Genomic DNA, 17,420 nt, shown 5'->3' with positions numbered 1-17,420 from the left:
AGAGAGAGAGAGAGAGAGAGAGAGAGAGAGAGAGAGAGAGAGAGAGAGAGAGAGAGAGTTGTATAGCATCCAGTCTGGGATCTTTGTTTTCAAAGTGATATTACAATAAATAATCATTCCTACCTGCTTCAGATATTAAATATATTACTTAGAGTGGCCATTAATCATCTTAAGTAAAGAGGGCACAGCAAAAATATGAGTTTTTTTTAAAACAGCTAAACCGCAGTCCAATCTTTAAAAAAACCCAAATAAATTATTTAACTTTAAGCTTAATTACTTTTGCAGTCAGAAAGCTCCAATGCTGAATTATTGCAACCTACATCTTGTAATCCTACTGTCAGCCACCAAAAGGAAGAAGTAAGACTTGGAAACCTGTCTCATAGCTCAATCATTTGATTTGCCTCATTCACTTGTTATGCCTCACCAATGCAGACTCCTTAAGGGCTTGGTGAGTCAGTGTTGCCCTCACAGGCACTTCTGCCATCCCCATATCTTGTCCCATGGGAAGTCAAGGGAAAGTAAGATGACTCAATTTGAGCTTCAAAAATCTGGTTGATCACTACTGTCCCATACAGGCAAAAGGAATTTAAATTTGTTTTTACTGCCTTCCCTGTGTTAGCCTGATCAGTCAGTTTTTTGGTTTGTTTTTAAGTTGCTTGTGGTCCCTTGGGATTCTGACCCACAGTTTGAGAATTGTGCATTAAATGCATAGGCATCCAAACATCCTATTTTAAAAACTGTTTTTGAAGAGGTACATTTAGACAGGAAAGGCAAAAGCTTAGACGATCCCCCTACCAAAAAATCAGCTACTTATGTAGTCTGTAACAATAATTGTGCTTCTCCCCAAGATCTTCAAAGGATATTGCTTTATGGGCTAAGAATGTGAGACTGAATCTAAGAATCTGAAGCAGGGCATCAGTTCATTGCTCCTCCATCACTTACTGGCTCTAAAGATACTGGTAGATTTCTCTGCCTCACCTGAATGCCACTCTGAGGGAGGAACAAAGACAGTTTTGAAGGATAAATCAAAAAGTTTTTTAGGCTGCTGCAGTCTATCTCTGCTTCTTCAGATGAAGGAAATGCTGGTTCTATCTACAGCTGGATTGGCCATGGACTCTTATTTCAGTACTGCCAGTAGAGTGGTGTTGCATTACTCCTGAAGGTAAAGATCAGCTCAGCAGAGCAGGCCACAGGGTTCTGGGAGGTTATGAAGTTTGAGACGGATTCCTCATTTTGCCCAATAATTCTGATTTTAATGTTTTTGTGAAGTTTACATTTGTAAATCAAAACAACACATACTGAAATGTGAAAAAGTCAGCAATTAAAGCAGGTCTGGGAGGTTGATTCACATTTCCAGAGTAATACAAAGTGGCAGCTTGTATGTGTGGAATTTTTTCCCAAAAGACTTACCATTTCACATTCCTTCACTGGAGATGGATTGTTGGCCTGCTACTACTGTACATGAATAAAGTTACAATGAGGATACTCTTAGAGAATGTAGTCTGGGCTGTATTTAGAAACAAGCGTTATGTTCCATCTTCTGTTTGAGAAGGAGGAAAAGTAGTGTATATATGGAAAAACAGCAACACAAACTATTTTCATAAAGCTTTTACTCAAACTCGCCTCATTTACTCAGGCCTGTACCCTCCAACAGTTTTTTTCACCTTACTAACTTAATGTTCAACAGGCAAAAGAAATCCCCCAATGGCAACCAAAGGGGTAAAAAAAAGGGATGGAGCAAAGATGTCTACCACCTTCTAATACCAGGAGCATTGCAGCAATTAGACTGAAGGAATCACCCAGAATTGATGGACTGGACCGTAAAAATTATGGATGCAGAAAGAATTTGTGCAGATAATATGTTGTGGAGATGTGGCCACATGAGGGTGTCTTGTTTCTCATCTCTGGTTGCTGTGAACAGAGTGTAATTGCTTACCTTCCTTTCTCCCAGTCACATTGTCTTCCATTCCCTACTGCCCAGTTCGATATTTGGATTTTACAAAAGTTTTCTTTTGATATCAGGATTCAATTAGCACCCTTTGGCTTTTTGCTTTCTGTGCCAGGAAAATGTTCTGAGTTTGCAATGATCAGAGCAATCAAGCTGTGTTTACCTCAACCAAATGTATTTGGGAGTAAATGAAGACTTGAGGAAGGCTCTCATACTGTTTTTCAAAAGTACTGCATGCGAGAATGCTGGAAAAGGGAGTGCAAGAAAGAACTGTTTTGACAGAATGGGATTAAAAGAAATGGTTTGTTCTGAGGTACCACGGGCTGTGCATTAACCCCACCCTCCTCTCTTGCACTTGGCTATTTTGGGCTGGCAGCATGAGCCAGAGCTCTGACAGATGAGCACTCAGAAACACAACACAGCACTGTAGCACTTGTTGCTCTGAACACCAATGTAAGCTTCTCCTGCTTTGCCTTTCTTGTCCTTTCTGGTTTATTTTGTTTACAGTTTCATAATTAGGAAAATTATTGTCGGGAGTTAGTGGAAGTTTCAAAAGCAGCAGGAGGAGAAAAGGGATTGTGTAGAGAAGGAGCAGGAAGCCTCCCAAGTCCTGTGGGTAAAAGGCAAAGCCGTGTTGGCCCTGGACCCTTTACAGAGCAAGAACAGCTCCTTGCCTGGGGCGATCAGAAATGAGCGATTCGTCTCCTGCCAATGGAGAAGGAAAAGACCCTGAAATTGAACTCTTTGTCAAGGTAGGTGAGACTTTCTCTAGTCAGCTGCAGATATTCACAGTGTCCAGAGTACCATTGTGTTTTTCCCCTTTTCCCTCCCTGTTCTTGTTTGCTTTCCCTCCTGCTGTTGGCTTTAGTCTTTATTGCTCCAGAGCCATCTCCTCATTCAAATGCCAAGCCAGCCACAGTGGTTTCCTCTCTGAATTTATTTTGAGGAAGGAAAGCAGACCCTGAGGCACTCAAGAAGCCTTGTAGCATGCAGGATGTTGGGGAAAACCTTTATGTATGCAGTCAAACGTCTATTAGCACAGAAAGCAATGTGACATTTGGAACGAGCTCATACTTGCATGTATATAATCTGATTTTATTCAAAACGTGACCAGTAGCGGTTAATTATGTGGACTACCCACTCATATAAAGATGCCAAATGAGGCAAAGTGAAACATTTTTTTAGCAGTATATTTCCGATTACGTGTTTACATGTGCAAGCCATTATCACCTATATTTGTAGTCATTGGGTAATCAAAAATCCTATCTGTCAGAGAAAGATAACCATGCAGTGTGTGTGTGTGAGAGAGAGATAGGAAGCCTGTGGTCTTTCAGACATTGTGAACTTTATCTCTCAGTAGCCATAATTAACAAGGACAATAGGGAACCTTGCTGGAAGTGCAGACTTCATGGCATTTTAACCATCTTCACATAAAAATAGTAACAACAATGCAAAACAGTAAGGATGGTATATGGCATACTGCCCTCCAAGCAGGCTGGAGAGGAAGGGAGAAAATACAGATGAGGGCAAAAATGAACTCATTTGGAATATGAGAAAGTCCAAAATGTATCATTTCCAATCATATATGAATAAAAGCTGGTGAAATCAGAACTGAATCTAAATAAAATTACTTTGTAACCTACAAGAACAATGCAAACTCTGCATGTTCAGATGAGCATTTTACTATTGCAGAATCCATTTCAGGGACGGTGCAGATGCTCTGCTCCTTGGGAAATTGCATTGCCACATAAGAACAAAATTCCCAATGCCACTATTTCTAGAATTCTCCATGGCACATTTAGGGCAGGGGTCTTCAAACCTGGCCCTTTTATGACTTGGATTTCAACTCCCAGAATTCCTCAGTTAGCATGCCTGGCTGAGGAGTTCTGGGAGTTGAGGTCCGCAAGTCATAAAAGGGCCAAGTTTGAAGACCCCTGATTTAGGGCTTTGGAGCTATTGATCAAGAGACCAGACAAGCTCCTTCTGCCCCTCTGTTCTGCTGATGTCCAATCCTCCCATCTCTTTTAAGGAAAATTAGGTAGGCCTTAAGTAAGTAGCAGGCTTGATTGTGGCATTGGATAAAATGTTGTCTTGGTTATAATATAAATGTTGTCTTGGTGATACATTGGTGTATCACCCTAAATGTTTACCCTTAGTTAGAATAAATCAGTCAACAAAATATTTTGCTAAACAATGACAATCTGCTGAAAGTGATGCTCTGTCTCCCTTGCCTCGTTGATGGACCATCTTAGGGTAGCTAAATTTAGTCAGTTGAGTAGCCAACTATTGCCAAATAATCTACATGTAGATAGTGGCTTATCCTATTTTAATGGCACCATTTCAATTCATTCCGGTATTCTTTTATTATTGTAAGAAAGGTGTGATTGATGGTGTCCTAGCTCTGATTCCTTAAAACCAAGATGTAGACACAGTGCAAAAAGAGATTCTTCTAAGAAAACCGTATAGTGGATAGCCACTATGATGACCTTGATGGGTATGTCTGTTTGGATTTTTTTTCACAAGGACTCTAACTGATAGTCCTCATCACAACTTGTGGTGTAAAGTGAGTTTGCCAGGTGCTGTGAGCTTCAGAGCTTCAGAGCTTTCATCAAGAGGTGCTCTTTTCCATCTTCCTGTTGTTGGTTGCCATGAGTTTTATTTTGACACAAATGCATGTGCTTGCTTGATACTATTGCATAACTTACCTCCTCACTTCAGGGCATCTAGGCTGTCATAGCACGGGGATAACAGTGAAGCTGTAGTCAATGTCACAAGGAGATGTTTGTAACTTTACAGATTACAAGAGTCATTCCAGAACAGTAAATGTCACCAGGATCATCTGACTTTGCCTCTCTAAATATGCAGGGGGATCAGCAAGGAGCACTATAGCATATGAATAACCATGGCATATATATATGCCATGGTGAGTCATGGCATGTCATCCAAAATTAAATTAACATTTAATTCTGAACTAAATGTTAGAAACTCCTGACTTTTTAAAGTTACAATTACAAATATAGTGAACATGTGGCAAGGTTGATCTAGACCAGTGGCACATCCTAATTATTCAAGAATACTTGCATATTATTATTGCCCAGCTTTGTTACAAGATTACCTCTTACGTCTGCAAACATATATGTAACAATAGCAGATTTGGGAATAATAATAATACCTGGCCAGATTTGAACAATACTGGCTGTTTAAATAGAGAATGACATGCTTCATGTGGCACACTTCTATTATTATTATTATTATTATTATTATTATTATTATTATTATTATTATTATTATTATTATTATTATTATTATTTAAAGAAACTGATTTCAGTTCACTATTTCCCTGCTGGGCAACTCCTTTGAAAACCTTAGAATTTTTTTTTACCTAGGAAACAAAGTACAACAAAAGTTCCAAAGCTGAATCTCACCACTAATGTGCACAAAATTGAACAGAAAATGAAACAGCTTTATTTTAAGTTCCATGCTCAAGAGATGTAGGAAATTTCAAGTTGCCATGGTACTGCATGTTGGCATTAGGATATGCTCTTGGTCTGTGATCCACAGTTTGTATAATAATAAAGGTGGAACTTTTTCTTACCGTTTCTCTATACAGACATGTTCAGAAATATTTAGAGTAGCTTGTTAGAATAACAATCAGAGATATTGGCATACCAGCTAGAATTGTTCTTAGTGATCCAATTTACTTATACAAGATTACAATTAGTTTTTTAAATGCTTAGATTTTGTATTATTATTGCTCTTTATATAGTTTTCTCACATATTGACATTGGTTGAACTAAAAAAATCCTGAGAAGACCAGGGAAAGAAAAGGCTAAGAAGTATTTAGATGGGAAAGTAGTCAGTAATCACAAGATGATAGGTTAGTCAGAGAAGTTGGAAAAAAACATTCTGGAATGTTTTTTGGAAGCAGTGAACCACTTCTGTATTGTTTCCAAGTGAATTATACAGCTGTAGGACACAGAGTGTCCATTTGAAGTTTTTTTTAATATAAATATATTATATTTAATATAATATAATATTATAGTTTTTATTATGTATAACTTTTATTATATAACATACCAGTCTGGAAAAATAATAGGTTCAATTCATATACCATGCTAAGCCATAATGAGGTTTGAGTTTATCTTAGATATTGTATGAAAGGCAGCCAACTTCATCTTTTTCTGTAAACCTGACTTAGTGTAATGTATAAAGTCTTCTATTGGGTTTAAGTTTCAACAGGTCTTTGTTTAACTCAGGGGTGTCAAACTCGCAACGTCACGTGACATATGACGTATCGCGACTTTTTTTCCATTGCCAGCAATGGGGTGGGCGCGGTTTCAGTAGGACACATCCGGCCTGCGGGCTGGCAGTTTGACACCCCTGGTTTAACTGGTGCCTGAAAATGGTTTTAACATAACGTAATGTAAAAAGGAAAAAAAGCAATAAGAAAAAATAATTTCATCAACAAAAGCTGTCATGACATGCTCCTAGAACAGGAATTAAAGCTTAGTAGAGGATGCATAAAAATGTGGATAGCTAATCTTTTTTTGTATATGATTTATATCCAAATGTGGCTGTTCCTAGAAGCCCAGAGAGAAAGAGAAGGATGACATTAATACAATAATAAGCTTTATTCAATTGTTAGTTCATAAAATTATTCACATTAGTATAATTAATACAAACTATAATTCTTGCCTATTCAAGGATCTCTTTCAAAAGTAACACCAAACTGTGGTTTATCACTGCATGTATGAACCTCTGGTTCATGTATCTTTTGGATGCAGCTACACTAAGGAGATTAGAAGCTTTTCCTACCTTTTTCAGTTACTATATTGTTATGTCAAAATCTTGAACTGGGGTTAATGTTAACTGCTGTTTAGATTTCCTTCCCCCCTCCCTGCTGCCATAAATGATAGTGATTATTTTCTAGAGTTTCAAACATACAAATAGACTGAGGTGAAAATAGTGAAAATGGAAGGAAAATCTCTCCTCAGATATTTTCTTGAAAACATTAGGAAATGTTTTTTCTAACCACTATGATACATTTTTGTCTCCTATCAGCAATAAATATTGCTGGTTCAATGCATTCATATTAAGGGCCATTTTCCATATGAGATTTTAATTGTTTTGTACAAAATATTGGGCCAGGAGCAAACAGGTGCTACTGGATTCTGTCTGTGACATGCTTATATCCATATTAATGGATCATGCCATTGTATTTTAAAAGAAATTTGTTCCATGTTTCATTTCCCAGTACTCGGATTCAATCTTGAATTATATTTACTGTTGGAAATAAGGTTTTCTTTTCATTACTTGGCTATACTTTCATGTCATGCTTGCATTTGAAAAAGGGATGTTTTAGAGTTCAGCTTTTTGACATGCTGTGCTACAAGTAAGCCAAAGATTGATGTGGAAAAAATGGAAACAGACTTGCAATATGTTAAATCCTGATAAGAGAATATAATTCTGTTCATTCAGAAAGGTGGGCATTTCACATTGCTAACAAATCTGCTACTAATGAGATCAATCTTAATGCATGTATGTACTTCACGTTTAAGTTGCTCCTTTCCTATTCTGATGCCAGCTTGATTCTATACTGATTTATTAAAATCCTGTCTAGACTGAGATGCTTACAAGGTATCCCATTCAGACAAAAACTACCACATCCTTTTATTGGATAATTCAACTACTGCTATCCCCTTCCACTTTTCTGTTCAGGAAAGCAATGGACAATTGCCTTCTTTCTTGTTACTATGTCTTTACTGGATATAAATATTGTACTTTTATATGAGTGTGTATGGATGTATATGTGTGAATACACACACACACACACACACACACACACACACAATCAAAACATCCAAATGTATATATGATATATGCAGGGACAACAATCAGATTGAAAACAAAAGTCCCTTTCTTGTGTTTTCCTGCTTTTACTGACTAAAGTCCACTGCCACGCCTGTTATAGCAGACTTCTCACTTTCTAAAAGTCCACATGTTTTAATCATGAGACTAGTGAGGAAGACTTGCTATAACCAGTGCTTTTTTTGTAAGAAAAAAGGTACTGGAACTCACATCTTGTTAATCTTTTATTTTAAAAAAATATATATTCAGTTCTTAGCAGGACCGGTGGTTGAGAAGTAATTAGTAATTTTTTTCATTTTTAAATTTGGGGTCACACTTTTACACTAAAAATTAAAAAAGATTTTCAATTCACCAACAATTTTTTAAAATAAATTATTTACCTTTCGTATATAGTCAATCTCTGTACACACACCCACACATGTCAGTTGTGTAACAAAACATAACAGTTGCCACTCGCAGTAAGCACTCAGCACGTGACCACACGACCAATCACAAGCTGAGCAGTGTCACAAGCAGAGCAACGCCATCACAACTAGCGGGGATGAAGTATGCATGCATCAGACTCGACACACAAGCAGCCCACATGCACCATTTTAATGATTTTGCCGCCAACCTGTTACGCTCGACAGAGCGATTCAAGTCCACGTGGACCAAACATCAAATTTTCAAGTTACTTTTAAAACTTGGAAAATCCATCAAAAAAAGGTGCCGGAACTCCATTATGGTGTGTTCTATGACAAAAAAAGCACTGGCTATAACAAAATTTGCAGTAGACCCTGTTGAGGCCAGGGATCACTCCTTTGTTTAGAAAGTAGCTAATCAATCTGCAGTGAGATTAAAGTGCAGCAGGCCAACCTGATGACAATTCTCAAGATGACAGAAGCAGGAAAACTGTGCTTTGAAAGCAGTACTGGAAACATACTCAGAGGTCATAGGCATAGTGGGTGGAGGGGAATGAGTAGAACTTGACTCGACTCCATAGTTACACCTGCTGTTGCTCACAGTTTTCCAAACAGCAAGGAGGGGTGGGTGAATTCCTAAGGAGGGAGGGAAGCTTCGGAATGCAAGAGTGCCTTCTGTTGCCAGTGAGACGTTAGACACCAAGGTCAAGTTATGAAATGTTTGAGCGACACAGAGAGTCTTCCCAAAATAAAAGAACTGAACCCAATTGGTGAACTATGAACTGTGGGCGGCCCAGAGAGGAAAAGGGGTTTTAGCTATGGGGTTTTCACGGGAAAAATCCCAGAACTGACTTTGCTTCTGTTGTACCTAGATGGATCTTTCAATAAAGCTGAGAGTTTCTTTGGTTGAATGTGCCAAATGGGATGGTTGACAGTGATGTGTGTTTCTACCTTCCAAAAATGATTGCTAGCCCATATTGATGATGGGTCAACCTGGCAGAATAAATAACCCTTAATAAAATAACTGAAAACCCTTTTTTCTCTTGCAGTGCTAAAGATTGCCTGTTAATATAATTTACTATTTGAATTTATAATTCAAATATGCTTTTTTATTTATTTGAACAATTATTGGAACGGTTTATAATCCATCCCCATCATTGTGAGAAATGTAGGTGACACACAATCAATAAACACAACCTACAGTAGAGTATAACCTATTCTAGAGTATTATCAATTGATGTACAGATAGTTTTCATTAGTGACTGCCTCATTTAGTGATTGTTCACACTTATGATAGTGGTGAAAAAATAATTTATCATCAGTATTTGCATTTACAACTTTTGCAAGTCTGTAAAGCACAGGTTCACAACATTGTACAAGAGGTAGCAACTAAAACCATCCCAAAGAAAAAGAAATGCAAGAAAGCAAAATGGCTGTCTGAGGAAGCTTTGCAAATAGCTGAGGAAAGAAGAGAAGCGAAAGGCAAGGGTGAAAGAGAAAGATACAGAAGATACAGAATGCAGAATTCCAGAGAATAGCTAGAAGAGATAAGAATGCCCTCTTAAATGAACAGTGCAAAGAAATAGAAGAAAACAATAGAATAGGGAGAACCAGAGATCTCTTCAAGAAAATTGGAGATATGAAGGGAACATTTCATGCAAAGATGGGCATGATAAAGGACCAAAATGGCAGGGACCTAACAGAGGCAGAAGAGATTAAGAAGAGGTAGCAAAATTACACAGAAGAACTATACAAGAACGAGCTTGGCATCCCTGATAACCACGATGGAGTGGTCACTGACCTCGAGCCAGACATCCTAGAATGTGAAGTGAAATGGGCCTTAGGAAAGCTGAGCAACAACAAAGCTAGTGGAGGTGACAGTATTCCAGCTGACTATTTAAAATCTTAAAAAACGATGCAGTAAAAGTGCTACACTCAATTTGACAGCAAATTTGGAAAACTCAACAGTGGCCACAGGATTGGAAGAGGTCAGCTTATATTCTAATTCCAAAGAAAGGCAATGCCAAAGAATGTTCAAACTATTGCACCATTGCACTCATCTCACATGCAAGTAAAGTTATGCTTAAAATCTTACAAGCTAGACTCCAGCAGTATGTGGATCGAGAACTTCCAGAAGTACAGGGAGGATTTTGAAGAGGCAGAGGAACTAGAGATCAAATTGCCAACATACGCTGGATCATGGAGAAAGCTAGGGAGTTCCAGAAAAACATCTACTTTTGCTTCATTGACTATGCTAAAGCCTTTGATTGTGTGGATCACAATAAATTGTGGCAAGTTCTTAAAGAGATGGGAGTACCAGATCATCTTATTTGTCTCTTGAGAAACCTATATGTGGGTCAAGAAGCAACAATGAGAACTGGACACGGAACCACTGATTGATTCAAAATTGGGAAAGGAGTCCGGCAAGGCTGTATTCTGTCGCCCTGCCTATTTAACTTATATGCAGAGCACATCATGAGAAAGGCAGGGCTAGATGAATCAAAAGTTGGAATCAAGATTGCTGGGAGAAATATCAACAACCTAAGATATGTAGATGATACCACTCTAATGGCAGAAAGTGAAGAGGAATTAAAGAGCCTTTTGATGCGGGTGAAGAAGGAGAGTGCAAAAGTTGGCTTGAACAACCTGCCTCCAGAAGTGGTGAATGCTCCAACACTGGAAGTTTTTAAGAAGAAACTGGAGAGCCATCTGTCCGAAATGGTATAGGGTTATCTGCCTGAGCAAGGGGTTGGACTTGATGACCTCCAAGGTCCCTTCCAACTTTATTATTATTATTATTATTATTATTATTATTATTATTATTATTATTATTATTATTATTATTATTATTATTATTATTATTATTATTATTAAGAAAACCAAGATCATGGCATCCGGCCCTCTCAATTCCTGGCATGTAGATGGGGAAGAAATGGAGGTAGTGACAGATTTTATCTTCCTGGGCTCCAGGAAGAAATTAAAAGACACTTGCTCCTGGGGAGGAAAGCTATGGCAAATCTAGACAGCATACTAAAAAGCAGAGACATCACCCTGCCAACAAAAGTATGTATAGTCAAGGCCATGGTTTTTCCAGTTGCAATGTATGGCTATGAAAGTTGGACCATAAGAAAGGCTGAGCGCAAAAGAATTGAGGCCTTTGAACTATGGTGCTGGAAAAGACTCCTGCGAGTCCCCTGGACTGCAAAGCGATCAAACCGGTAAGTCCTAGAGGAGATCAACCCTGACTGCTCTTTAGAAGGCCAGATCCTGAAGTTGAAACTCAAGTACTGTGGCCACCTAATGAGAAGGAAGGACTCACTGGAGAAGAGCCTAACGCTGGGAAAGGTTAAGGGCAATAGAAGAATGGGACGACAGAGAATGAGGTGGCTGGATGGAGTCACTGAAGCAGTAGGCGTGAGCTTAAATGGACTCCAGAAGATTGTAGAGGATAGGAAGGCCTGGAGAAACGTTATCCATGGGGTTGCAATGGATTGGACAGACTTCGCAACTAACAACAACAAAGCACAGGAAAGCTAAAGTAAGAGTCTAAGCACACTTGCAGCTTCACTAAGAAATTATTTCATTTAACGACCAAGTTGCCAGTTTCAACTGTGGTTGCTAAATGAGAAATATTTGTATGTGATTTGAGAAGATAATTTATTCCATCCAAATTTCAGCAAAAAGGACAGGATGTTAAAGAAAAGGGTGTCTGAGGTCATGTACAATTGTTACTTGAGTATAAACTTCCTTAATGTTCAATGGGTTAATTAGAAATACAGTAGCCTGTCCATTTTTAGTATTTGCCTTATATTGTCTAGCGTGACATTATTCTTACTCTTCACAACATCTTGAGGGTAAGCCTTGGCAACTCTTTGTATCCACTTAGGGTACCTATGCACTTTAGGGGGTCATGATCTGGTTCTCTATATTCATTAAATATGTCATAGTAATAATGTTGTAACATATGATAAATCAAGGTCCCTGCAAAATCTTAGCCAGAGCTGTTGCTCCTAGGAGAAGATCCCATTGAATTCAATGAAATGGAACTCTGAGACCGCTAAGCAGGGATCTGAAAAATTGACACCGCCTTAAGGTGCTTCCACATAGGTCCTTTCTAGTACTCCAGAAGTAGTTCTGCATCTGTGAGATCCCACGTTGTCATCTGATCTTGGAAGCTGAGCTATTTCATTTCTGTCTGACTTATTTCAACTTTGATACATCTTGAGTCACTGAAAAGGCAACCTTTCCCAATTTACAGTTTGGAAGCTCTGTAAAATCTGTGGATGGAGCTTTTTCATACAGGCACGATGGTGTTACTAGAACATAAGAATAATGCCTTGCCGACTTTACACATCTGTCCCCTAACATCTTCCTCTGTTTTGAAAATCACTGAGCAAATAAATGCATACCACATGAGCTAAAACATGAATGGGGTGGAATTTTGATTTAATGCTTTTTGCTTTCCTGTTTAATATCTGGGTGAAAGGACTGATTAGCTCATGTTTTTTTTAATATTTTGAAGTTGGTGGCAATGAAGATGGCGATGAGTTGGTTTCAACTGAACTTGAGGGACTGGAAAATAGAAATAATCGCAGTAGGGAACTTCTGAGGCTTATGGCAAATCTCTGGATAAATAAAGCATAGTGTAGGAATATGCTGACAAAATGTTTTAACTAGTCTCTTCCTGGTTATAACATTGGATAACATTTATTTCACAAAAGCAAGATAAATATAGATAGTCATTTTGGTATGACAGACTAATTAACAAATGTTCTTCGGCAGCACATATACTAAAATTGGAACAATACAGAGAACAAATGTTCAAATTTACAACAGACCTCCCAATGGCTACATATAACTCCATTTCAAAGTTACAATGGCTGCAGCAGCCCTGCGGTCATTTGCCCTTATGACCCACCACCGGGTTGCTGCAGCATTCCCCTCCCCCCATAACACCCCACTGGAACCCTACAGCACTTGGCCTGCTTCCCACATGCCCATCACACCCATCACTTATCTTTTGAAGCTCTTTGCACCTCATGTTGTAGACAGCAGGCCACTTGTGGGCAGGCCACAAAATGGTAACCGCCAGACAAATTGCTTAGTTTTACAGCCTTAGAGAGACCTGTACCTGCAGAAGCTTCTGAATGTTTTCTGCAGCACTGTGCAGATCTTGTTAAGGCAGCAAAGTGAAGCAGTTTGTTCCTGGACTGCATGGGAGCAACCCAAATGTAGGCACCAGGAAAAAATGGCAGTCACTTTTGGAATCAAACCATGACGTCGGGAAAAAAAAACCCTAGTCAGTCCAGCACTCTGGAAGGCCTCAGAGCTCTTCAAAAGGTAAGTTAGGAGGAGGGTGTTTAGCCTAGTGTGGTGGGTATCAGGCCCAAGACCTGGGAGGACCTGGTGGGAGTGGGAAAAGGCCTGTTGATGATGGTCAAGAGCCAATCTGTGTGCAAAGGCCATTCAATCAGACTCAAGGAAAGCGGAAATTTGTCACTTTTATTTCTGATCAGAAGCAAATGGGCTCCCTGTTAGCAAACAAAGGAGTTGGGAGGAGCTCTGAGCATTCTATTTTTATACCTCAGGATACAGGAAATTCAAAGCAGCAATACAATGATTGGTTGCAAATTTATGGTCATTAAAATAGCACGTGTGCAAGTCATGCTGTTCAACTTGTAGCACTGCTCAGCTGTTCCTAGCATGACCTATATCATCTAGACCCCTGCTTGCCCCTCAACCCAAGTTGCAACAAGCTTCTAGGTACTGTTCTAACCACATCCTGCAGAGCTAAGTATAATTTCTTGCTTTGGTTTAGCAAAGTCTTTGGCAGTTTCCTGTTTTATGCATGCCACTCTCACAGAACTTCACATGCATGCACTCACCTAGTGCTCACGTAAGTGTAGCTGCAGGGGCTCACTCACTTGACACCTCCACAGCCTAGTTCCAAATGAGCTGTGGCCCAACAGTGGGCCACAGCCCGGGGGTTGGGGACCCCTGCTCTAAAGGATCAGTTCTGCTATCTGGGGGTCCTTCTGGGTTTGCAGTGGTTGGAGACAACGGCTGGTTTACAATGCATGCAGGCCAAAGGCCATTCTATGGGATCCAGCTGTCAGCCCTTCAAGGTAGACCAAGTCAGGAAACAGTGCAAGGATTCCAGGAATGCTACTTTATTGGCTGTAGAGAAGAGTAACAGAATCTTGTCAGCCTGCCGGAATTTCTCTCTGCCTCATCTTCTGCCAAACAGAATCAAGTCAGGGTTATTTTGAGTCTGCTTTCCCAGGAATTAATTGTTTACTTTCTCTCTATGATCTTTCAATGGCCTTTAAGAGAAAACCATTCCTCTATCAAGATTGTCTGAACTCCTTGACTATATTACTAGTGGATTGGATGGTACTGATAGACTGAAAATAGAAGTACCACAGAAAAATGAGCAAAGCTCATATTGTTCAGTTTGTTTTGAAGGAAAATGTAGTTTGAAGGATCAAGTTTGAGAATTGTCTTGAATACTGAGATATGTCAAATCATACACTCCAGACTGCTAATGTAAATGGGAAAAAACTGATAAGGAATATTGATATTTACTGTATTCGTCTTTTCCTTTTTACTGTCTTTGGTGTTACATCCATTTCCTAATGTCTTTTGTGTTGATACTAAGATAGCCAAGGCTTGATTGGCATAAGCTTGCTTTTTCTTTGTTCCATCTATAGCACTACTCTATTTGTCAATACACCAGGAGCAACTATTAAGACTAAAATACCCACGGTTGAGTTGTCGCTGGTGAAGATAACAGAATTTGCAGAGATTACAAAACTGACCTGTTTGATTAGAGAAAAGACAGTAACTACATCAGACTTTTTGCTGAAACAGGAAAAAAAAGAACTTACGATTTATAGGCTTAATGATTAGAAAGGATGGATTATGGAAAGAAGGCAGCTGCAGTGATAACCACAATCACAATGAGAAAGAGGATAAAATATAAATAAATCTATAACTATGGTAAAGAAGACTAAAATCCACTTCTGTATATATAATCTTTTCTATTATCGGTTTTCTTTTACTTTTTTACGCTTCCTTCTCCTTTTTTTAAAATTTGTATTGTTTTTATTCTGTAAAAACACATTAATAAAAATAATTAAAAACACAAGTGTTCTGGCGGTGGTAATATGCCAAATTTAACATTGTACGAGCCTATCCATGCTGCTATATCTGAATATTTTCTGAAGTATAACATAATTTTCTTTGAACTCTCAATTTCCCTTCAAATGTGCTGTAGTTCAAATGGCAGAATTCCAAGCCTTTGAAGGTTCTGGAACCTGAAATCCAACACATCTGAAAGAGAACAGATTGTGAGGAAACTGCATGATTTCGTAGGGCTCTTAAATGACCACATCCTAGGACAGTGATGGCGAACCTTTCAGAGACCGAGTGCCCAAACTGCAACCCAAAACCCACTTATGTATCATCGGGTGCTGGGTGGGCATGGCCCATTGGGTGGGTGTGGCCCATTGGGTGGGTTTGGCTACGGTGGTCACGGCAGACTGAGTGGGTGTGGGTGGGGTGGGCGTGGCCACCTCGATGTTGCTTGGGGGGAAGGACGTCTGTGGGGGCCAGGCAGGGTTGGGGGAGAGTCTTTGGTGAGTGGGATAGTGGGCAGAAGGCTCGTCCTGCAGGGTGAGGCGAGGCAAGGCAGGGGGCAGGGCAGGGGTGCCTTTGCCGCAGGGCAAGGCAAGGTGAGGCGGGACCATTGGCCCCTGCACACCAGTTGGCTCCCCAGCGAGTGCATGGGGGCCAACTGTGTCCATCAGCAGCCACAGCCTGCCGGCCCCTTGGTTTTGGTGCGACGTGGCTGTTTGCCACCTCGCGTATTGCACCCAATGCGGCTGCCATGAGGCCGCAGAACAAGCCGGGCGGAGGTAGGGAACCGGTATACTGGTTTCTTACTGCCACCTGGCTTGTTCCATGGCCTCATGGCTGCGATATTGGGCAGGAGGTGTCAAATGGCCGGTTTTGGCACGACATGGTTGAGAGGCTGCGGATAGCCGGCCAAGGCTTGGCTTGGCTGGGCTGGGCTGGGCTGAGCTGAGCTGAGCTGGGGCCAGGCATGCCACAGCCTCCCCGCTCACCCGTCCATCGACCGGGGCTGCCTTTACTCACACGTAAGTGTGGTAGATGAACGCCCAGCTGCGGGGCCTTTCCAGCACGTTGTAGAGGAAATTCTGGAGCTTGCAGTAGAAGGCGTTCCTCTTGGGCGGGGCTTGCTGAGGATCGAGCCACGTTTGCCGCTGCCATCACCACCACCACCGCCCTCAGAGCCGGCAATCAGCAAGGCCCGGTCATGGGAGGACTCGGGGGCGCCGGGTCCAGCCCCATGAATCCCACCTTTTTCTCGCCCAAGCTGCCCGGATACACGCCCCCGTTGCATGACTTCTGCACCATCCTGCAGCTGTGGCGGCGGCGCAAAGGCCGATTGCGGGCTCAGAGCGGGGAAGCCACACAGGGCAGAGGCACTTCCCGGGGCCAGAACGGGGCAGTGGCATGGCAGCGGCAGAGTCAGGCGGGACTGCCGTGGAGGCCGATCGCAGGCTCAGAGCAAGTGCGAGCGGGGCAGCTGCATAGGGCAGAGGCACTGCCCGGAGTGGGGCAGCGGCATGACAGCAGCAGAGCCGAATGGGACTGTGGTGGCGGCGATGGTTGGGTCGCTTTGGCCAAAGCCACGGCGGCGGCAGCGTGGAGGAGGCGTGGAGTGGCACCCGCAATCTGCCCGCCTCCCCTCCGCCTGCTTTGTGCAGCTTCTCACGGGGCCCCTGCGCCCACCGTTAACCCTTCCCACACCGCTCGCATTCTGTTTCTCCGTTTGCTTCTCAGCCTTCGCCGCGTGTTTGTGGGACTCTGGGTTTTAAAAAAAAAGTTCCATCAGACTTTCTAACTTCTTGAGATCTCGCGAGAAATTAGAAAGTCTGATGGAACTTTTTTTTACCGATAATCCCAAATATGTGGCAAAGGCTGAGAAATGAATGGAGAAACGGAATGCAGCTGAAAGGCAGGTTAGTAAAAAAAAACACGATGCGGGGAGGCAGGGTGGGCGCGGCAACCTTACCCTGCGTGGGTATTGATGCTGGCTGCTCATGCACGGGACTGAAGACCTAGGACTGGGGCAACGGTGCGCGTGCCCACAGAGAGGGCTCTGCATGCCACCTGTG

General features: G+C 41.2%; 1 protein-coding gene across 2 annotated transcripts in view; it reads left to right on the top strand.

The window, feature by feature from the left end:
* Positions 1–17,420, top strand: part of CLIC5 (chloride intracellular channel 5) — a 69,970-nt gene that overhangs the window by 13,169 nt on the left and 39,381 nt on the right. Inside the window, exon 1 of one of the 2 annotated variants that reach the window (XM_015812305.1) lies at positions 2,351–2,700. The exons of the other annotated variant lie outside the window; for it this stretch is intronic. Coding sequence (XP_015667791.1) covers positions 2,638–2,700 — 63 coding nt within the window. The 5' untranslated portion in view covers positions 2,351–2,637. Of the gene's footprint in view, positions 1–2,350; positions 2,701–17,420 lie in introns of those variants that run through there. 2 annotated transcript variants of the gene reach the window in all.

The sequence above is a fragment of the Protobothrops mucrosquamatus genome, unplaced genomic scaffold (assembly GCF_001527695.2).
Source record: "Protobothrops mucrosquamatus isolate PMUCROS unplaced genomic scaffold, P.Mucros_1.0 scaffold78, whole genome shotgun sequence".
Lineage (NCBI taxonomy): Eukaryota > Metazoa > Chordata > Lepidosauria > Squamata > Viperidae > Protobothrops > Protobothrops mucrosquamatus.
Note: the sequence above shows the minus strand (reverse complement) of the source record. Positions and strands in the feature narration are given on the sequence as shown.